The sequence below is a fragment of the Anarrhichthys ocellatus genome, unplaced genomic scaffold, assembly GCF_004355925.1.
Source record: "Anarrhichthys ocellatus isolate YVR2014 unplaced genomic scaffold, GSC_Weel_1.0 scaffold7, whole genome shotgun sequence".
Classification (NCBI taxonomy): Eukaryota; Metazoa; Chordata; class Actinopteri; order Perciformes; family Anarhichadidae; genus Anarrhichthys; species Anarrhichthys ocellatus.
Genome location: NW_022280037.1, coordinates 2,824,054 through 2,846,817, shown reverse-complemented (window position 1 = coordinate 2,846,817; position 22,764 = coordinate 2,824,054). Strand labels below are relative to the sequence as shown.

The following is a 22,764-nucleotide window of genomic DNA, read 5'->3' as shown; positions in this document are numbered from 1 at the left end:
GAAATGAAAGCTTAGTCAAAATTATTTTTCAGAACCTCAATAGAAGTGCCTCAGAGATGGAGCTTTAGCCGGTAGTTTCCCCTCTTCTCCTGCCAGTATGCCAGTTTGATTTTCCCCAAAAGAATGTCCTCTTTAGTCTCATGAACCTCAATTGGCAAAATAAAATCAATAAGGTCTGATGGAATCTCTCTTCACAATTAGCCAAGTGCCTAAAAAGGCTTGCCGGGAGGTTCATAGTTGTTCTGCAACTAACTAGTCTCAGATGTGTCCAGTTCACTCTGTCCTCGCAGATAGGTACACATGCGCACTCTGAGGAGAACACACTGACATCAAGCCTGCACCTGCCAACACTCGTAAATATTTGAACACAAACAAGCATGCGTGCACAAATATGTACACTCATAATCAGAACTTATTTCTTAGATTTAACGCAGATGTGTGTTGTTGTAGTGTGGCAAGCCTCTGCCAGGCCTAACCAAACAGGATGATTGCTGTGGAAGCGTGGGAGACTCCTGGGGTCTAAACAATTGCCAAAAGTGTCCAACCAAACCAGGTAAGCCCTCCTGACTGAAGCCATCCGATCTGAGCGATTTTGTTTTTCCGCTCTGTTCCATTTCATACTTAAATCGAATCTATTTCTAATCTGGTCTAATTCTGTTTGTATGTTTTCTGTTGTGCCTTTGGTATGTTGATCTCTTGGTATTCTTGTGCTGTTTATTCACATTGGTTCAGAACAACAAGACGCAGCTGGGCTCTATACTTCCACAGCGCTGCATATCAAGGTGTTTAGTCAGTGACCCCAGTTATGTTCCTCAGCAGCAGTTGTTTATGCCTGGTGCCTGATTTTCACAGCATTTATCACAGGCCTAAACAGAACTGATGACTAATGAGGATTAGCACATAGCAGCCTTCATTAGAATGCTAAACTCCTGTGTGACTCGGCCATGCACTCCGATTGTGAGCTGTTTTTCGCTTTTATAAAACCAAAACCCGGGAAGTGAATGGAAACACATTTAGCATAACGATGAGAGGCTGGCAGGAGTGCCACCCACCCTGTGGGCGGATTGAGCCAACGTGGCCTTGAAAGAGGAAATGAACACCCGCAGTTCAGCGGCTTCCCGACCAGAGCTGCGGTAGGTTTGAGAAACAGCAGCTGGGTGGTTGCACGCCGTCACCGCCAGGCAGGGTGGGTGGTGACACCCTTCACTGTAGACGGAGACTCTCACTCAGCCTGACAGCTCTGCGTGTTGCATGCAGGCCAGGACTTTTGCAGACTATTGAGGACCTCCTGGGAAGCCGCTTTGGTGGCATGTTGGGGACATTTCATACGTTACACACAATCATATTACAGCTGTCAAATTCACCATACCCTGTTTAATGTCTGACTGGACCTTAATCAGAAGCAGACGTCGTCCCTCTCTATCTCCTCCATCTATCATAGATGCCGATCCATTCTTGTCTCTCTCACTCTCTATCTCCCTCGGCATGCCAGATTCCTCAGTCCCCGGCATGATCTCTTTTGGCTCCCAGATGTTTCCCCCTGCTCCCTCCTTTGAAGTTTTTGTGGAGTGAATACCCCGTTCGCTCATTTTTGTGGTTGCTTTCGGGGGGCAGCGTACTGTAAGCCCGGGGTCCCAGGTCACACGCAGGCAGGGAAGAAAGGATAGAGAGAAAGAAGTCAAAATGAAGTCATGTATGTCCCAGAAGTATTGGAAGGATCTTTAATAAGTGAAATGCTTTGAATTCCTCTGAGTGTTATTGCTCTCAGTATAGACACATGTTTCAGCTGCATTCCTCCCTCACTGGCCGAGATGTATGCTTTCTTACGTTTGACAGGAATGATATATAACCTGGAGACAACAGTCCCTGAGAAACGAGGCTGTCCATTTTATTTCATAGTGAATGGTGCAGTTGTCGGCTCGCGGTGTGGCGAAAAGTGATATAGCTTTTTAAGAGTGTCCTGTGTCTCTTGTTAAGTATGTGACGATGTCATGAAAGCACAGTTTGTATTTAGGGGTGTAAGGCTAAGGGTCAGTTTATAGCAGGTTAAAACATGCACTGTTGACTGACAGGAAGCAATTTTACTTTATTTTCCTTATTACATTTTATAGATGATGCCAACATGACCACACTATGTTCACTTCTGTTTAAGTAAGTCTTTGCTTCCTGGATTTACTTCAGATATCTCTATTATATACTATATTACTCAATAAAGTGAAGGATACAGTACCGTATAGTATAATCAGCACAAGGCTGTACACAAATATAGACTCAAAATGTATTGCTGTCTGGTTGGGTCTCTTTGTGAAGTCTGTGAAAGTATAGCTGATGATATTATAGAGCTCATTATTGTTTACTACTATACACTAAGGACTTTATGTCACTGTTGTGGAAATAAGGGACGGTATTATGTGTGTTTGTAAGTGTTGTGCATGTGAAGGAGGGCTGACGTTATGGAGGCATGAATGCCACTGCGGGAGTTGAAGCCCTCAGGAGCCGGAGCCTTTAAAAGTCACATGCTGAGGATTCCTGGGTCATAATGAGATCCATATCAACCAGAGGAGGCTGGAGTCAACTCCATCCCTCTGGTTCTGATGATGAGGTGGCATACACTGCACTTTTGTTTGAATTTGCAACTGATTCAATCTAGGATTATCACTTCTGATAGAGAATCTGATCTAGAGTTGGTCAAAAAACTGTCCTCGAGTAAGGGAGCTAACCAGTGAGGTGTTGAGTCAAGTGAGAATGAGAATGAGGAGGAAGTTTGGATGCACTGGTCCCGAAATTTCGTTGAAAAGCAAAGAGGCAGCAGGATAGTGTTGTTTGTGTAACTCTGGGGATGATCTGAGGTCGCCCAACTGAAGGCCATTTGCTGTGGCCTGAGTCTGACCCACTGCACTGTTGGCATGACTCTCTATAATTGTGCCGGCAGCCCCTCCCTCGCTGTGAATTTCACGGCTAATGGAATTCCACAAGCCGTTTGTCTCCCCATCTGTCATTGCTGGGCAGCTTCTCCCTCTCTGTGACTCTCCCAGTCTGTGAGGCTGGGAGGCTTCCCAGGGAGCCAGATGAGACGTCCCCGGGGCCTAAAGTAACCACCACACCCACAGGAGCCTTGGCTTCCTCCAACTGTACGTACCTGGGTCATTGAGGTCGTCATGATGTCACTGTCACTGCCCCCCCCCCCTCCCCCCTCTTTCTCTCTGTAACGAGGACACTATTCTTCATGAGGTTTGGATCAATATAGTCAGATGAGGCAAAGAAGGAGGGGGCCCATGGAGCTCCACAGATCTTCCCACATGAACTCATACTCGCCTAAATCTCCCTTCTATTTCCCAGACATTAAGTCTGGCATCCATCAAGGGGGCCAAAGCCTGCGCTTAATACTTTTTGTTAGCGCTGATCAAACATGAATACTTGTTAATTACCAACGAAAACCAGAGATGCAGTGACTTTGCTTCAGAAATAGGCAGTTGCAGCACTGGAACAGCTCCGCAGCAGCTTCTCATGGTGATCGGATAGAGACGTCGCATGTCTTTGACAGCGTATGATTCATTGATGTTGACTTAGTGTTATCCCTTCACAACTAGAATGATGGAATCTATTAGCTGGGCAGCAGCGTGGCTAATCAGCGCTGAGCAGACCCATCCACTGCAAGACGTAAATCCCAGTTGGAGGCAGATGGATTTGAAATTTGTGTTGCCTTTCTTAATTGGATACAAGTGAAGTTAAGCATGTTTTTATTGGGAATGTACCATGGCAGGCCTTCTTTTGGAACCAGCCCAGGTGGTTACTGTACCACAATAAATTGCAGATTATAGAGGAATGTGGGTCTGTTTTAAATGTGTGTTTGATGCGGTTTCCATTGGCATCAGCATCTTGGAGAAGGGCGTGAGGCAAAATGTTCAAACTACAAACAGAGATGTAAACGCATACTTTCGTGAATAAGAACAATGAGAAGTATGTTTTAAATAAAGACTTAATGTTGCAGAAAAATCAAATAATCTCCCAATCATAGCCTTTTGGTTGCTGAGCATCTGTCGTGGGATAGTAATAGCAACGCAGCTAAGACTGTTAATGATTGAGCAAGTATCTTGTAGCTTGCACAGTGTTTCTGTGTCAATGCATCTGTGGGAGGATGTTCATATTAGTCCCATGTGTCCTAACTGATTAGCCTTTGCTTCACTGGCAGGGACACATTATTTACAGGGCATGTGATCTGGACCGTGATAGAACGGCAAACATGGCGCGTGCCAAGGAGACCTTCTGTTTTCAAAGCAAATGACTTCCCCTTAAGCTGTTTGCTCTAATCAAGCATTGGCTCAAAGGTCAAGAAGAGATGGCTTTGCCATCTGAGAGACTCAGAAGACTCAAAACTCTCCGCGGTGATTAAAGAGCTCTCTTTGCTCCTAGTTTTCTCGCGGCGGCACCAGTTTGTCCCGTGGCGGCGTGTCAGAAAGTAAATTGCTGGAAGGGATCCTGAGGAGGACTTGGCTTTGGTGTTGGTTGTTTTCCTATAGATTGGCCCCCAATAGAGTGGAAAGGAACACGGTTGGCATCGATCCCTCCTACCTCCATAATCCGTCTCCTACACGCTCTCAGGTTTTCCAGACAGCTAATAGAAGTAGCCCAACACTGAGATTGCCTCCCAGGCAGATCCCCGGGGAAACTGGTGAAGGGCTCTGAGCCCTGTGATTGATGGACCAGACCTTTCAGTCGTCTTAGAAGAACAGCCCCCGGGCCGGGTGGTCTACAGAGTGATTGTACCAAATTAGTAATTGAATATTTCTGTACAGCCGAGGAGCCCATCTGACCGTAAACTCTCTCCGTTCTCAGCCTCCTGCCTTTTTCTCTCTTTTACTTTCTCTCTCATTTTGCATAAGCTGTCCTTTCATTTGAATGTCCTCAGCAGGGCCCTGTGTGGAGCAAACTTTACTTTAAAAAGGGGATTAATGCAGATTGAATTCAGGACCGCACCGTCTATCAAGGAAGCTCCAAGGAATTTGAATTACACTTTCAGGTCAGGAAATTCAAGCAAATATTATTGAACAGTTGCCAGTGGAATGCGCGATACCATTGAGTGGAGACAGACAATAAATGAGTAAGGGGTGACAAAGTCTTTTGTTGAACAGGACTAAATGGATACACAACAATTGGAAGCTTCTGTCTGTTCCCTCAGTGGATACAGAGCAGTCTGGGTTTACAGTCTTTGTAACCAGGGGTGACACTAATGATGCGCAGCTTGAGCTCACTCTTGCAAGCCACTGCCTGTGTAACTCCATGTTTTCTCCACAAGTGACTGTAGAAACAAGCATGAGAACAGACACATGATTGAATCCTCTTAAAGATCTCGTAATTCTGAGCTTTTTGTACAATAACAACAATGACAGTGCCAAGTCGTCACCAAGTTCTGCTGATTATCATCTTTTCTTGAGGTGAGTGTTCAGGAGACATGGTTCTAAATTTGCTGGTACAATAATCTAAGATTCAGACACAAAGATTTATCAAAACTTGCTCTAAAATTATGTAATTGATAAATGAAATAGCCAAAACTCTCTGCATCTTATAATAAAGGCATCCTGCAAAGGGAAACCAGTATGTGCTGTACGTGTAGAGGGCTGTTGTCAATCTCTGTATGCTGAGTTTCAGCATCTGGTTTTTAAACTTGACTGCAAACAAATTGCCCCGAGGGAACAATAAAGATCTACTAAACTGAACTCTGATAACAAGCACTTTCAAGATCCAGGAGCCAAATGAGAAAAATGTTGAGCACAATCAACCAAATTAGATCCTGTTTGCAAATAAAGTTTTACGAACATGTCGAAATGTGTCCGGTAAATGTGGAAACATGCCAACTTTACACCATGTCACGTTTAATGTCTGTGCGGTACTTACATAATTAGGTCTCAAAGCTGCTGAAGACTTTTACAACGTCTCAATCTTTTCTCTCACGCCATTTTAAGGTTTTTGAAACGCGCTGTCTCTCAGATTCATGTTGTTACTGACTGCAGAGGTCCTCACCTCCCTGCTAATAAGCTTTATTGAGACACCCGGACCTCCCCTACTGGGCTTCCCTTGGCATGTGCGCCCTGCTGTCACTCAGGCCAGACTTTCCCTGATCCCGTCGCTGCAGGAGGGCGTGCACACCGCCCTACCACAACAGCTCATTACTCAGAAAACTCTGAAAGGGGGATTAGGAGGCTGCGGAGGAAGATGAGGAGGTGGGCAGACAGGAACAAGGGCGTCACTTTGACACAGTTCCCCCTTTTCCCGTTGCCCCCTTCATGCTGACCCACTTCTGCTTTGTCAACCCTCAGGTACATTGACCCTGCCTGGTCCAATGGGTCGCAGCAGGACAAAAACATGCCTCAGCTTCCAGGACTGTGTTCCCAAAGCCTCCATGTGGCACACATTCCAGTCACTCCTGGGAAAATGACACAAACTCATGACCGATTGCTGGGTTGTGTATCGTCGGTAGACGTTTACGGGATTGCTAAATTGGGATTCTGTACATATTGAAAGTTTCTGACCACTTGGTTTGGAATCTCAACCCATATGGTACCTAATTCTTTCCATTAATGATGAGCTTCTCAACACAGATTTGATCAATCAGATTCATTGTATGCATTTGCTTATGTCTGTTGGCGTAGGTGGCTGATTAGATCTTTGGTCTGGTTCTGCTTGTCCGCATTTAGGCGATCAGTCATTTACATCAGAGCTCCCTTTCAGTCACACATCGCAACACCTTGGTTTTGTGGAGCTTTGGTCACAGACAGAGCAACTTGTCTCTCTTTCCCAGCGCACTCTTTCAGGGGAAGAGATGTGTTTTCTTTGCTGGCAAGGCTGTGACTGTAGTTTACTGTAGTGCAACCTCTGTGTTCAACCCTTCGTCGCTGTGGCAGCACGTTCAAAACAGTGCGGTACTTTGGTACAAATCATGTTTTTTCCTGGCCATGGTTTGAACCCAAAGATTTTCATCACTGTCATTTATTCCTGTTTTCTGGGAGTGGGACATTTTGGATGCCATGATTTCTCCTTTCGTGTACTCTCATTGGATGTCGCAAGTAGAAATGGATGCAAAGTCGTATTTCACCATTATTTATCTCTTTCTTTTGAAATCTTGGAAGAAACAACATTTTTTTCCAGTGTGTTTATGTGCTGTAGAGAATCATGACTATCGGGATTAGGAAGCAACATCAACCACAGGTCGTCCGTCATCGCTTTAAGTTGGCTGATTCATGACTGTAATCTGAATGGGCTGTAACAGTGAGAAACAGTTCCGTCATGCTAATAAGCATGTCGTTATTCTTAAAGCTTTCCTCACCCAAACACACATTTTACCCTCCAAAATCAGAGGGTGGATCATCTCCTTTAAACATGATATGAAGCAAAAATCTTCATCTCAGTTTATGTCATGGAAAGATCTGCTACTAATAACCACCCTCTCTCTCTGCCTCTCTCTCTCTCTCTCTGTCTCTCTCTCTCTCTCTGCCTCTCTCTCTCTCTGCCTCTCTCTGTCTCTCTCTCTCTCTGTCTCTCTGTATCTCTCTCTCTCAGATACAGACGCACTCAAACACAAACAGACTTTTTTCTCGGCCACGTGATAGTCACATTGACCTCTCTGTACATTAATGCAGCACGCGGGTGCTTGACTGCGTGCCGAATGAGTAATGACATAATGTTTTCAGGCCTCTGTCACTATGGCCACGCTGGCTTATTTACTGCAGCACTTCTGTGAACACACCTGAAGCACACAGCATATGATTCCCATTGCTTTGGGGGAATTTAGAGTCATTAGTCTCTTGTTTAAGTGGATTCGCGCTGCGGTTGGCGATAAAGGTCACGTAGGCTTCCTCAACATATTTATGATGTAAGCACTTCCTTCACGTGTCCCTTGGGGTTGAGGACACGTGATTATAATTATAATATAATTTTAATTATAAATGACGTCGAGTGTTATCCTTACATTCTGCTGGATGGCAGTGCTGACTTATAAACGTGGTTGATGGGTATCCATTTACATACACTCAATCTGGAGTCCCACGGGGCCCAGCTGTGGGTCCCCTCATTTTTTCCTCTTGCCAAGATGCTCACATCTGTAAGTTATATGGTCCCCTCCTAAAGCCAGGCTCCTCTTCTGCCTGCGCGATGGATGCGATGCTTTGTGACAGAAAGGCTCGGCGCTCACAGATCTTTTTGCTCTTCTAAAGCTGTGCTTTCTCTTTCTGTTTGCAGCATATGCGGTGATTGCAAATGGACAAGTGGAGTGTCCCAAAGGTTTTAAAGGGATGAATCTCACACACTGTCAAGGTAAGCTTTAAAATATGTCGATGAATGTGTCGTAAGTTCAGTATGTTCTGAATGTTATCATATGATTTAGCCCGCTACAAATTTTAATAGGTAGCTTACCCATAACAAAAAACGTTGCTTATATTAAATATAATGGCATGGATCTCAAAAAAAAAAACGTACTGCCCATATGTTTCCATGCATACATGGATCCCTGTGGACCTCTATAAAAGTATTGCTTTCTGTACGTCTGGGCCCTGTGGGAACCCGGTCAAAACTACAATTAGCCTTGGTCCAGGGTCAGAGTTCAGCAGCCAGCAAGCACCTGCGGCTGCTGTTTTAATTGGTCTTTAGGGTGCTCGGTTGAGAATGGTACATCAGGCTGCGATTATGCTAAATGTGGCTCTCTGAGTATTTGGAAGCTTTAGTTGCAGACCTGTTCTCTATGACAGCAGAAGGAAACCTGTGTAACTGCTAGCTCACCCAGCCACCTCTATGTGAAACTGTTCCCGAGCGTACACTGTATTTTCCTCTACTGCAGCATCCCAGAGGTGTCGAGTTGACAGCTGGCTGGTAGATCCTGAAGCCACCCATAGTCTCTGTAGACAAGACAGTTCAGACTATTTATATTTCTTTCTGGTGTTTGTATACAGCACTGGAATTAGTTGACATGAGCAAATAAACCACGGCTGAAAGACACAGGAAAAATGCACCGCTTAATCTCCCAACACTGCAACTGACGCCGATACTTTCAATAACCAAATGCAGCTTCTCTGACGCTCGACCCGAGCTGTGGCAATGACTTGATTAAGGGTGTCATGATCCAAAGGACCATGCTTACTGAAGCGCAATGGAGTGCAACAACATAACGGTCCAGTGGATAGCTTTGACTACATCTATATCATGCCTCATCCACTGGTTCAGCAAGTTCATCATGTTTTCTGATACAGTGCGATGCTATTGATGTTATCAGGTAATGACTGAGCTGGGAAACATATTTTAATCATGTGGACAAGGACACACTTATTCTCCAATAGTGTGTCAACAAGCCAACACATGTGGAAATGTATCTTTCTATTATTCATGCTTGTCTTTTGTAATTGTTTCAAGATGTTCCTCCCTTTCTGTTGCTCATTTCTTGAGTTCCGAAAAAGCAAAGCTGACAGTTACCCACAATATTTACTGGAGCGCTTTAAAGTCTCTGTCCCGTTCAGCTGCTGCTTCATTCCCCCAAATTATTTCTAATTTCAGGTTTCGCAGCCACTGCCAAGGAGCAAAAATCCTTCTTTCATTATTATCAGGATGGCGTCCAGCATGCCAAACTGGGGCTCCCAGTCTGGGCTGTTTGTAGTGTATTTTATTGGAATAGAGCAGAGCTTGTCTCATATTCGGTAATTGGCATGATTTACTGCTTGCATTCCCCTGACCCTTCAGTGATGTCCACGCTACGATAAGATGCCCCATCAGAGCCGATTCCTTATCTTCAGAGGCCGCTTCTCAGAAACTAGGTCAGCTGAATTGGCTATTTGTAACTGTGCTTGTTAGATGAACGGCAGACATAGATGCCGTCTCTGTTGTGGGTGGTAAACCGGTGCTGGGAGCAGGTCACATTACTCATAGGCCACTTCAAAGAAGAGATGATGGAAGTCTTACGTAACTCTTCTGATATTTTGGACCAACTTACTAAGAGTGACTAAGAATTTTAAAACACTGACATTTGACATTTATCATATTGAAAACAGCAACAGGTTGAGGCCACGATATATTAGGTTATACAGCAGGAATGTTCTTGTGAGAATCTGCTTTTCTCAGTGATGGCTGCTTTGGCTGTATTTTGACATTGTGCATTCCCTCTATTCACAGTTTCTGAACGGATGACTTTCTGGCCCCATAAGTTATGTCTGGTTTGAGACTTCCAAAGTAGTCACAAGGTACTCCCTTTAGCCATAGCAGCCAATACATATTGAAGAGGGCGATGCTGCCAATTTCTTTTACGGTGTCTGCCGGTGTTTTGTGAGTATTGTTTTTAAGAGCGTCTAAGGCCAAGTAAGGTCGCAGCAGACTCGCTGACACTTAACGCAGTTTGGAAACTTCTCAGATGTAATGAAGTCATCCAAACGTATCATTAGACAATAAAAACAACCATGTCAACATTGTCAACTAGAGCAACCAAGCAGAGATTCAAAATAGATGTTGAGATTAGCGCTGATCATGACAGGTTGTCATGGAAGTCAGTTTCAATCCCAATCAACCCACCAGCAGACTGTAACAATAGCACTAATCTGGTACTCAACCGAACCATGGATTAAAGACCCCATGTGATTAAGGCTGAGCCCAACGCTGACCTGAACTCTGACCAGATAGCATGCTGCTTAAACTAAACCCAGCTCCCACAGTACCTGTACAGGAATATTGTTGTTCCTAGCTCTGTGGAGTGTGTATATCATCAGGCTGGCCATGACATCTGTGGTCTGCGTCATTGTCTTCACAGTACGGGCCTCATCATTTGCTCATCCAAACAGGTCGCTTTTGATAACAGAGACACAAGCTCGTTTACGTTGTCATAACATAGAGGCTGGAGGCTTTGGCATTATAAGGGCAGCCTCCGCTTTAGAACCAGCTCCTATTTAGAGAGACAGAAAAGTGAAAATAGAAATGGAAAAACAAAGCGCAACAGAGATAGAAAAGAAGAAAGAACAAACATTGAGGCATTCTCTGGATTTGCTTCAGTCCACGTCATTTATCAGCCTCAATCCCTTTATAAACTCACTTTTTCCAGCAGGAAGCGAAAACAAGAAAACAAGAGCAGATTAATTAGAATTGGGAAAATCTGTGGTGGCAGGCTGTCCGGTTCCAGTCGTCAAAGCAATGGGAAAAGACCTAATGATGTGCTCTTTGTTTAACACGGTAGAACAACAAACTTTGCCTGGTCCCAGTGTGCTCACAATCGCATGACTAAGCGCCTGAAATATGTCCCCCTATGCTCCTGGCACGTTAACTGGCTTGCTTGCCTCCATTTGGCGTAGTGACTCCTGCGCTGTTGGAGCAATAAGAAAACTCCACTGGACGCTGTATCGCTCCAGCACACGGTTCAGGAGTCAGAGAGGGAAAAATTGACGTAAGCGAGGGATGCTGTCACCTTATTGGACACTGCGAAGGAAAGATGCTGAGAAAGATAATAATCCAAAACATTCTTCCATTTCCTCCGTGTGATTGTCCAGATTTCAAAGTTTCAAGGTTTATAATGTCTTGCAGTGAGAAGAGTCCGTGATTGAGTGTATTCTGCCTTACAGAGGTCAAATTTATTATATCCTTCCCTCATGTCGTCACTCCTCCTTGCTTTCATACAATTGTGACACCTGAAAGTTACCATATGTCATCACCTCCCAGCAGCTGGCGGTTTTGAAATACACGATCTATTGCAATATTTTGTCACCTTTTGAGGTGTAAATGCTTTACATCGTCTCTAAAATCCTTACGTCATCTCTACTGGACTGCGAGCATGAAGGCTCTGCCTCTGTCTGCTCAATGAGCAATGCAGTACAACAAATCTGTTATATTATGGATTGTTTATTGCTTGTCAGAGGAAAAACACGACTTCATGATATTTCCATTATGAGAATGGACGAGGTACTCCATCACTGACGTACTCCATCTTTCACAGACATCAACGAGTGCCTGTTGCCAGGGCTCTGTAAGAACGCCGAATGTCTCAACTCCAAAGGAAGCTACAGGTGCACGTGTAAACCAGGCTTCTTGTTGGATGCTGACAGGAGCCATTGTGTCTGTGAGTATCACCATCACTTTGAGGCTGTGGTCATTGTCTCATGTATTGCATCGGAATAAGGAGGATCCATCGCTTCTCTCCCTAGCGGACAAGGCCGTGTCCGACCAGAGGGCATTCTGCTACCGATCGGTGTCGGCAGGCACATGCTCGCTGCCACTTGCTCAACACATCACCAAGCAGATCTGCTGCTGCAGCCGCGTGGGCAAAGCCTGGGGCCCTAGGTGTGATCGCTGTCCTTTGCATGGATCAGGTACAGCCTCCAGAAGTTACCCTGCTGCCGCATTTTTATGCCAAATTCTTCTATACACTACACGGTTTAAACACAGGACTTATTTCCTCGTCCATCCGCTTCCATTTCTGGTTTTACTGTTCTTGCAGGAAAACCTTTTTCCGGGTTCATCACTTTTGCAGATATAGAATGTCACAAGTGATCTTATGCAAGGGCTCGCAATAGCAGTGAAAGCCCAGTCCCCATTCTGCTCTTTGACAGGCTTGTACAGCAGTTCAAAATAACCAAATGTGCTTTGAGTGGAAAAGGAAAAACAGTTTTCATATTTTGGAGGCTGCATAATAGTCGGAGTCCGTCTTGTGTTATCACTCCAACCCTCAGAGAGAAACCCCGCTAATAGACCGGCAAAGCTTCACAGCAGAAATAAACAGCTTAGCCAAGTGAAACATGGGAAATAGTCATCTTTTTTCTTTCCATACCGATCTAATCTTCAAAGTCTCTGAGAGAAACAGGCTGGTTTTATGGAGTGTCTGTGCTGGCCAGTGATTCATAGGGATTGTCATAGATCAGATATCGCATACACAGACCTCCATGGTGCTGCTCAGCCAGGACTGACACAGAACACAGACACACAGCCTCCCAATATTTCGGACGCTGGTTTTGTATTGCCTAACAAGCTGTTAGAGCCATGTTCTGAACCAAGCAGCCAGGCCCATGACTTGTGACTTGGTAACAGGAGCCGGTTGACTATCATTCCATATTTACTGCAGTTCCTCTGATGTGGCCTCTGATCATATGTAGCCCCATTTGCCTCCACTTTAAATTCATCATTCAGTAGCCTATCGTATCAACATTTCCTGTATTTACAGCGACCACACATCTGTCATTGCTCATATCTCTATTCCAACCTCTTTTGGCGTAGAGTTGCTGGTTTCAGGTCAGGTAGGGGACACAGTGCTTCCCCCCCATTGCGGAGGTTTGCTGGGCTCCGACACAAAGAGGTGCAGTCCCCGTCCTTTTATGTAGCCAGCCAATCCATTAGCCTCTCACTCAGACACCTCTCCACCGAAGAGTTCAAAGGTCAGCCAGTATTACATGATCCTCTACTTCCCCCACTGGCATGACTGGGTCTCTTTGAATGTGCAGATATCCCCCAAACTTTACAAATCCCCTTGCTGGTAGCCCCTCTGTGACAGCTGTCACTGGCCTGCCAGCTAGCTAGTCCTTCGGCTAGAGCGAAACCCGACCCCCTCGCTCACAGCACAGCATGCTCAGCATAACAATATTACACGGATGGCTTACGGTATTGCTCTGAATATCAGACAGAAATATGAGCCACAATTACACTCTGGCCTATTGTCCGCTGCTATGTGTTTCCTACCCTGCAGACCATTTCAAGGAGATCTGCCCAGCTGGTCATGGATACACCTACTCGCGCTCTGATGTGCAGATTTCTGTGAGACAGCTGGAGGAAGAGGATCTGCAGAGCACAGGAGTGTCACGGGAGGAGCAAAGCCCCACTTTCCCTCAGCCTCCATCGTCCCAGCCCTGGCTGCCCCAGCCTAGCAGGCCACAGTACAACAACTACCCACAGACGCCACAAGTGCCCCAATACCCTGAGTACCCTGAGATACCACAAGCACCCCGGTACCCTCTGACTCCACAGCAGCCTCTCCATCCCTCTCACCCAGCCAGAGAGACACCTCTGCAGCCGGAAGGTGAGAATAAAATGTTCGGTACATTAAATCTCTGCCAAACTGACTTTAAGGTCGATAAATTATATTGTGCGCTTAAGGCCTTGGAGTTATCCAAACATGGTATTCACTTCTACCACAACACGTGGCAAATACAATGCTGGGAAGCTGAATAAAACACAATCGGCTTGTGAATGGATCAGCTTTTTTTTGTGAGGGTTCAAACATCAACAGGATGTTTTTATCTCCATATATAAATAAATGCTTGATTCACCATTGAACCTTTCTGGAGTAGTACTTAAGTCCCCCATCCATCAAAGTGAAACCCATTTGAGCATCACGGCAATGCACACAAGTAATCCCCATTGGCCATACATCTAAATCCTCAGGATTTCCTGTAAATGTATCTTCCTGATTTAATGCTCTTGAAATATTTTATTGGCAAAGCTACGACATTTTGATTAATGTGAGGAGACAATTCTGTAAATATTTAGGGATGTTTGTCTTTATTATCAGAGATATCTTTTTCCTTGTCTCTCATGGCTGGTAGTCTGCGGTACTTTTGTGACACTACTTTCTCTGTCTGGCTGAGGATAAATGTGCCAAAAGCTTTGTTTGTTAGAAATAAAGACCTCCAAAGCTGCGAATGAAGTGTCTAAAGAGAACACTGTTGTGTATGTCTCGTGTAGCCATAATCATACTCTTTAATGCGAACAGAATGTCAACTTTTTGCTACTGATAAACTTTTCCTCTTCTTTCTCGTGGCAGATGTGGAAATTCTGAGCCCGGTAAGTTCTTCCTCCCTGTCAACCTCTTGGCACATATTTTTGAAATGTTTATCTTCGAACGATATGCTCTAGCTATCTCAGCTGGAGGGTTTATCATGATTATATAACTTATTCAGACCATATTTTGGTAGATACACACCTAATTAACACAGAATACGCCGATAAAAGCTGTATGAACATAAATATGGTGATGAAATGTAACCATACGATCTTTGACATGTAATATTTGCTTGTTTTCTAGCCAGCTGTTGTGACTGACTCACCACTAAAATATCCAGGTATTTGTCTCTTGGCTTTAATCATACAGATCATAAAACACTACCTGTTCACTGCTAACAGGTGCCGCAGTGCTGTTGTTTAATGCCGCTTGTGGTTTGATTTAGCATCTCGAAGCTCAAAGGTCTAATTTTCAGTCAGGCACAGACATGTGATGTGTTTTCTATAAATTGCTGAATTCTGGACCGCCCTCACGCCAGCAAAAACATTGACATTAAAGTCTGAATTTTGACTACATTCAATGAGTATACTTGATTTATTTTGGTCCTTGTCCTGTACTGTTTTTAGCCTGGAGGAGAGCATAGATCATTTTTTCATAGCTGCCCAGTGAGTGACAGCCGAGGCAGTAGTGGTTGGGAAAAACCAGGCAGTGTCTCGTTTAGCTTGTTGACAATGAGAATTTACTACGTGTCACGGTGTTAGCGGTTCACTGTGTTTGTACTGACCCGGTCTCGATCCGTCTTCACAGAGGCTTCTCCAGACTCCTCCATCATCAACCTGAGGCCAAATTCAGAGGACACAACCCACACAGACTCAACCACAGGTAAAAGATGCATTCAAATTCATGTATTGAAGACATGGGCTTTCTTGAAACACTGGATATAAAATCCCGAATGTCTAATTGACAGGAGGGTAGAATGACCATGAACTCCTCATTTGTTACGCTCTCAGTCAACTGCTGGCAGACAGCAGCATTTTTTCAGGCTTACCCAGAGTTAAATCAAGGAGAGCTTGTATTGTGCTTTTATTTGACCCTTTTTCTCAGAGCCAATTTGGCTCAAAGATGCCGTGCTGCACAGAGGGTGAGAGGGTGAGAGGGCGAGAGAACAAGAGTGTGCCTCTTGGAAGAGGGAAGCTGTCCTGAGCCGACACAGGCCAGATTTATGAGAACTAGAGGGGGAGCGGACGACAGGGTTAAAGTGTGTATTGGGGTGACAGAGAGAGTGAGAGGAAGAGCAGAATTTACAGTAATCCTTTCGAGAAAGACGTACTTTAGTGAGGTTTCCCTTCCTTAACAAAACACCGGGGCCCAGTTCGCTGTCTGTTTTACCACAGTCCATTTGGACAGAAAAAGACCCAAAAAAACACCGATGTCAGGCTCTATTGTGCATGACCTGCTTCTCGCCGATGCCTTTGTAAGAGCTCCGTGCCATCTGTCAGAACACTACAGTGCTGTAAAACCTGTCCTCTCATCCAAGACCTCACCTATAAAACAGCAAGACTGGCTCCCATGGAAAACAACATGTGTTAGTGGAATGCAGTTTTTTTACAGTGCCTGTAATGTTACATAAACCTAGGTCAAAACTATTATTGCTATACGTCTGAGTTATGAGCGTGCACATTTCTGTGTCTTTTTTGCAGGTATTGACAAGTGTGCCAACACCCCCGCCATATGTGGCCGTGGTAAATGTATTCCTGTGCAGACCGGCTACACCTGCCACTGCGAGCCAGGGTTCAAGCTCAGTGCACTGCAGACCAACTGCATCGGTAAGCAACGATGGGAGCCAGAGGGAGATAGGGGGAGATAGACAGGGGGTAAAAGTGGGACACTCAAAGGGAAGGAGGGGCACACAAACACGCACGCCGCTGACACCGGACGCCCCCAGCGGCTCTGTCTATCATCGTCTCTGCGCAAGCAGGTCCTCAACACCAAACATTACACGGCACAGAAGCCTTGAGAAATGAAGCGAGCCAAAATGAAAGAGTTCGCTTTGTTTATGTTGACCTTGTTCCGTGATGCCTGACAACAGCGTACAGGCCATCCAAAGACCTGCCACGGTGCTGTGATCCCTTACCTCACGGTGACGGCCTTGGCCCGCAGCCTCTGCACTACTCGGCTGGGCTCGGGTCCATCACTGAGGAATGCCTGCGCAGTGGTCAGGGGCTTGGAAAGTGTACAGTCTCTGCTGGTGAAATGGAACTGAAATGCAATGTCTCATTCGATCGGCGGTTCTCACCTTATCTGTCCTCTGCCTTTAATTTCCCTTCCCTGTCTCCCATTGCAGATGTGAATGAATGTGACGAGGACCCGTGTGACGGGAAGGGCCGCTGTATGAACAGCTATGGCTCCTATACCTGTCAATGCCACAGCGGCTACAGCCAGGTGATCACCCAGAACAGGAAGTTCTGTCAAGGTGAGATACAACCCAAATGACAACAGCAGACAGAATGTTTCCAGCGGATGAAAGCCACCACAGGCTTTCAGACTCTCTGCTCGAGCACCGCAAGTTCTTGTCTGTCAGCGCTGTTCATTTAAAACGCATCCTGCTCTAATTAATGCTGTGGAGCACAATAGTAACTTTCTTCTCCATTCTCCTTGGTTTTCATTCAAACTGGCAGACATTAACGAGTGCAGCATGCCCAACAAGTGCCAGAATGGCAAATGCGTCAACACAGAAGGATCGTACACCTGTGAATGCAGCAGTGGCCACGCCAAGTCTTGGAGAGGCCAATGCGAAGGTGACATGCATGCCCAAGCGCCTACGCACACATTCAGATCATATAACAGCACAATCCTAGCCAGACCTGTTTGTTTGCTGCCATGAGTTAATGTGTAGCTCGGTAACAAAACACATGTATTTCATTCCTGTCAAAGCCAGGAAGAAAACTATGCTCAGTCTGTGACCAAGGGATTGTATGTTTGTACATATTATAATTTGTAAAACCCCTTTCTCCCATGCATGTGCACATTGTTTCTGTAACAACTAATTCAAATTGTTATATGTCCCACCCTCCCTGCGAGCAGATGTAGATGAGTGCAGAGATCCCAGCTCCTGTCCCAACGGTGTCTGCGTCAACACTCTTGGCTCCTTCCAGTGCCAGGCCTGTGGCCCGGGGTTCAGGCCTGTCGATGAAAGATGTGTGGGTAAGACAACCTCCACGCCCGACATCATAGCAGCAGCAGCACCACCACCACCACTTCCCAAACTCCTAAGGGTGCTTCCGACCGCTGCATGGAAAGAAGCTGGGTTTCCCTCTTACACTGTAAAAGCTTCCTGTATTCGGTAACATTTACGTAGACAAAAGCTGCTGCTCCCAGTTGGTGTCACCAAAAAATAACCAATGTGTCATGTCAACTTGGCCATTGTTAATGACTTGCTGACAGCGTATGATGCAGTGCAGTTCACCAAATAGCACAAGCCGAATTAATTTCGCTGAATTGCGGCTTTTTGCTCAAAGGGGCACTTTGACTGCTGATGTGCACGGAAATTATAAAAAAATATATATTTTATCCTTCAAAATACTTCATATTGGGTTTTTAATATCAAGTGTGGACCACTACTGGGCCCGTACGACAGCCTAAAACCTAACCGATGATGGCTATATTCAGTATATTGAGAGTTTTCACCTAGATTTGATCAACTCCTCCACCTAGCAGCCTCTGCATATCCCTCAATATTGTTGAAACACATTCACCGTGTTATTGCTGATCCTTTGATATCACATGGCCGCCGTAAAAAGATTGTTTATAATACTTCAATTTGGGAGAGTCCAAATATTTTCTCTTGGCCACAGCCTTGAACAAACAGCGTATTATTGTTGGAGAGCTCCGGCCACTGTACTGTTGGGCCCAACGGAGGCTTTATTACCACTGCTGGACGAGGTGAGAGGACCGAGCAGTCACAGGAGATGTATGGGAAGGTCAAAGGATCAATTCCCCCCAACAAAGAGGTCCCGACACGCAAATAAATCCTCTCACTCACCCGTAGTATTGTCCGTGTGGGCTGCTGTTAAACTCCTTATTGTTAGATTTGAATACACAAATGGCCAACAAACTACATTTGGTGTGTGTTGTGTTAACAGGCTAGGAGCTCCGAACCTGAAAGTGGCCCTGTTACATAAGAGCCTGACTGGTTTTACTTACCACATGCCCTCTCTATGACCTTGCACCCCTCTAATTTGTTTGGAAATCTGATCTCCCGGAGTGACTATTCCAGAAATGGGAAAAAGCTGAAAGACAGAATGATGATGGAAAATGTGGAAATTAACTTGAGTGTCATTTTTAGTTATTTTTAATCAATTTATCAGTGAGTCTGACGAATGATGCCCTTATTTTATGTCTCTTAATTCCCTTGCCTGCAAAGAAAACTCCACTTCAGCTACTTACTGTTTGTGTAAAAAAAACTGTTGCGTATATAAATAGCAACTAAGAGGAACCCTGTAAATTAGGGATAACATTAGAGCTACATATTTTTACTCTGAACATCCACCCAGGCAGCGCTAAGAAGCCCAGAGTATACGTCTGGAGCTGTGAGAGGCACATAAACCATGAGCGCTGGGTTTCCAGTATTTACTTCAGTCAATTGACAGTAGCACAGTGGTTTGGGCCCAATTGGCTGAATCGTGGATAAGCCTAATTGCTGGTGTGATAGAGAAAACAGCTCCATTCCCCTGTCAGGGCTTATCGCGGAGGCCTGAGAGATGTGGGATGATTGCAGAAACAAAGCATTGGGTCACACTGACAGACGTCTGGCAGTGCCCACTGCTTGGCAAACAAAACCCAGCCTGTGACTTTCTAGCCCTGTTTTCACTGTGTGAGCTCTGTTTCAGCAGCTCTATCATCGCCCTCTCTCCACAAATACTTTTCCTTCCTCTCCCTCCTTTCTCTTCCTCTTGTTATGTCGCTTTCCCTGTTTATTACACTCACATGATCAGACTTTCTCTCCCCACATCTTCACCCAAGCTGAAAAATCACCACTGTTAACACTTCTACTATAAAACATTATTCCTGCATGAGGTATTCCCACAAATATAATTCCTGGGTCAACTGTTCTGACTCACGGAGTGGAAAAGACAGCTACTGCTGCAAATAGTAAAAGGCCCTCATGAATGAGGCACTGATGTAATTTAATGATTGCTGTTTTGCAATCATTTAGCACATAATTTATGTTCTACTTGTTTTCTCTTTACTGATGCAACCCTTATTTTGTATATATGTCTTTGTCTTTATTTTCTGTATCTTATTGCTGTTTCCTGCTGCAATGGCCCAATTTCCCTTATATGTTATGTCATTTTAAATAGTTGGTACACCCAAATTACAAAACATTTTCCTACTTACCTCTAGTGGTAGGCTTTCTAGCCATGCACAGAGTTTTGCTTTCATGTTTTTAAGAATTATTTCTTTGGGCTTTTTGCTTTCACTCCTAGAGAGAGAAATGGAATTTTGTTTCAGGCTTTTACATCATTAAGACATTTACACTTACAAAACTCAGCAGCGATGTTTCTTTTGCTGTGACGACTGCAGTTAAACTACTTTCTACCACAGAAATAGTCCCCAAGAAAACAGCTGACAGGGATTTCTCTGGGTTATGCAGCATAACTGGGACACACTGGGAAAGATGTGACCGTATATAAGAAGTGGACGTAGTCAACGTGACGTCACCCATTGGTTTGTGGACTGCCGTTTTGGAACCTCGAGTTTGGCATTTTGACCATTGACCATTGGTTTTTGACCGTCGCCATCTTGTTTTTTTGCATGCAGACTGGACACGAGAGGGTGGGGCTAATTACAACCGAACGCTGATTTTTTAGGCAACCAAAACGGTTACAAGTCACTTTCATTAACTTATGAAAGGGTTAAAGCTGTAAGATGAAAACGCCGACAACTCCCAGACTGGACAGCGTTGTGGCAGCGACCTGTCAATCAAAAGGCAGCCACGCCCTTAAGCATACCCAGCGTTATCATCTTCTTTACTCTAAATGAGACCAGAATTTACTTAATGAACATCATTCTTTATTAAAGAAAACTTGAAACTGGCGATTGAGACCATAAACTCCTGTTTACAAAGTTTACTGAGGTAATAAATCAAGTGAGGAGGGTCATTTTTGGTAACTTTATGCAATCTGACTTGTTGTTGCAACCAGAGGAGTCGCCTCTTCTGGCCAGTAGAGACAATGCAAGTTTACTACTCTTCCTCAGAGGCCTCACTTTTCAGACCTGAAGGTTGTTGCCTGGTTGTTGTTGAATGTTTTCAATGTTATTTTTTCAATGCTGTGAGCCTTGTGAGTTGAAACTCCTAAAATCTCCTTCTCATATATGTTGTGTCCTTTCCTGACTTCTGTCCTCAGATGTAAACGAGTGCTTGAACCAAACGGTGTGCGGTCGTGGTCGGTGTATCAACACAGAGGGCTTCTATACGTGCAACTGTTTCCAAGGATACAAACTCTCACCGGATAACGCTTGCCAAGGTCAGTCAGACACTCATAACGTCCCATATAACTCTTTAAGTACTTCTCCTCAGTGCTACTACAGAAGCCTCGAGGCTCCATTGAAGGGTTATAAAAAACGGCTACAAAGAGTTAGCGGTTGTCTTTATTTTCTAAGGCCCCCTTTTTTTCCCTCTCTCTCTCCAGATGTGGATGAGTGTGGGCTCCCTGGGGTTTGTCTCCACGGCCGCTGTGTCAATTTGGACGGCACCCACAAATGCACCTGCAACCATGGTTACCAAGTCACCTCAGACAGCAAAGCCTGCGAAGGTCTGCAAAGGATTATCTAGAGCTGTTGGGCGTAACTCATCGCTGCATACTTCTCAGCTTGTGGAGCTCTCTTGACAGCAGTATAACGTCTGCAAATTGTTGTGTTTTTTTTTGTTAGATGTCAACGAGTGCGCAACTGGTAATGTGTGCCCTGCGGGAATTTGCATCAACACTGCAGGTTCACACACTTGCCAGAACTGCAGGCCTGGGTTTGGTCCGTCAGCTGATGGACTGAGATGTGAAGGTATGAAATCGGCTGTTTAATGATTTACCCTAAACTGGTAGATTGGTCTGCCCAGTTGTGGTGACTTTGTTATTTGTGTTTCCAGATACAAATGAGTGTGCCCAGGGGGATCTGTGTCTTGGTGGAGTGTGTGCCAACACGGAGGGATCCTACACCTGTACCAGATGTAAGGCTGGCTACAGAGTGTCCCAAGACCGGCAGAGGTGTGAAGGTAAACTCAATCTCCAGCTGTGCTCCCTCATTCAGTAAAAACCATTAGTGCTTTTACAACTGTCGAAGACTTACTCAACACATCTGGATAGTTTGTCACCTCACCATTAAAGCCCCTTGGCCAATGAATTCCCTCCACATATTAGCCGGTCTTAATAGTAATCAGTGTCCATGCATGTCTGTATTTCGCCCAGATGTTGACGAGTGCCAGTCCCTGTCTACCTGTGCCAACGGGATCTGTCTAAACTCAGAAGGCTCTTACACCTGTGAGAACTGCCCTACAGGGTACAGAGTAACATTTGACGGGGAGCTCTGTGAAGGTTGGTTTATTCGACACCACTTTTAAATGAACGCCTGCATAACGCCATATGTATATCATTCAGCCTGAAAGAACTAACACTGGTGGGGTTAGTGGTTCTTGCCTTTCATCAGGAATTGGCAAGTGAGTGTCTAACAGTCTGTGTTGTTTTCACGCCAGATATTGATGAGTGTGCGCTGCCCACTACATGCCCCCGGGGAACATGTACAAACACAGAGGGTTCCTTCACATGTACCGTCTGTCAACCTGGCTTTAGAGTCTCTGAGGATGGACAACACTGTGATGGTGAGGCTTTTGGCAGGAATGTTGTGTTTGTAAACTTCAGCACAGGTGTTTGTAGCTGCCTCTTCTATTCGACCATGCCAGACATCGCCTTAATACCCAATAAAGGAGTGTATGTGCCAGCTCTGTTGAACATGATTCCCAGCTGGTTGAGGCTGTATTTAAACAG

The 22,764-nt window shown here is 45.0% G+C and overlaps 1 protein-coding gene across 1 annotated transcript in view; it reads left to right on the top strand.

The window, feature by feature from the left end:
* Window positions 1-22,764, top strand: part of LOC116383303 (latent-transforming growth factor beta-binding protein 2) — a 74,390-nt gene that overhangs the window by 33,742 nt on the left and 17,884 nt on the right. The window contains exons 8-25 of the mRNA XM_031847027.1: window positions 451-553; window positions 8,236-8,310; window positions 11,954-12,076; window positions 12,162-12,326; window positions 13,694-14,023; window positions 14,768-14,787; window positions 15,029-15,065; window positions 15,533-15,607; window positions 16,426-16,551; window positions 17,070-17,198; window positions 17,404-17,523; window positions 17,810-17,929; window positions 21,133-21,252; window positions 21,418-21,540; window positions 21,659-21,784; window positions 21,870-21,995; window positions 22,189-22,314; window positions 22,473-22,598. Of these exons, the coding sequence (XP_031702887.1) occupies window positions 451-553; window positions 8,236-8,310; window positions 11,954-12,076; window positions 12,162-12,326; window positions 13,694-14,023; window positions 14,768-14,787; window positions 15,029-15,065; window positions 15,533-15,607; window positions 16,426-16,551; window positions 17,070-17,198; window positions 17,404-17,523; window positions 17,810-17,929; window positions 21,133-21,252; window positions 21,418-21,540; window positions 21,659-21,784; window positions 21,870-21,995; window positions 22,189-22,314; window positions 22,473-22,598 (2,170 nt within the window). The remainder of the gene's footprint in view (window positions 1-450; window positions 554-8,235; window positions 8,311-11,953; window positions 12,077-12,161; window positions 12,327-13,693; window positions 14,024-14,767; window positions 14,788-15,028; window positions 15,066-15,532; window positions 15,608-16,425; window positions 16,552-17,069; window positions 17,199-17,403; window positions 17,524-17,809; window positions 17,930-21,132; window positions 21,253-21,417; window positions 21,541-21,658; window positions 21,785-21,869; window positions 21,996-22,188; window positions 22,315-22,472; window positions 22,599-22,764) is intronic.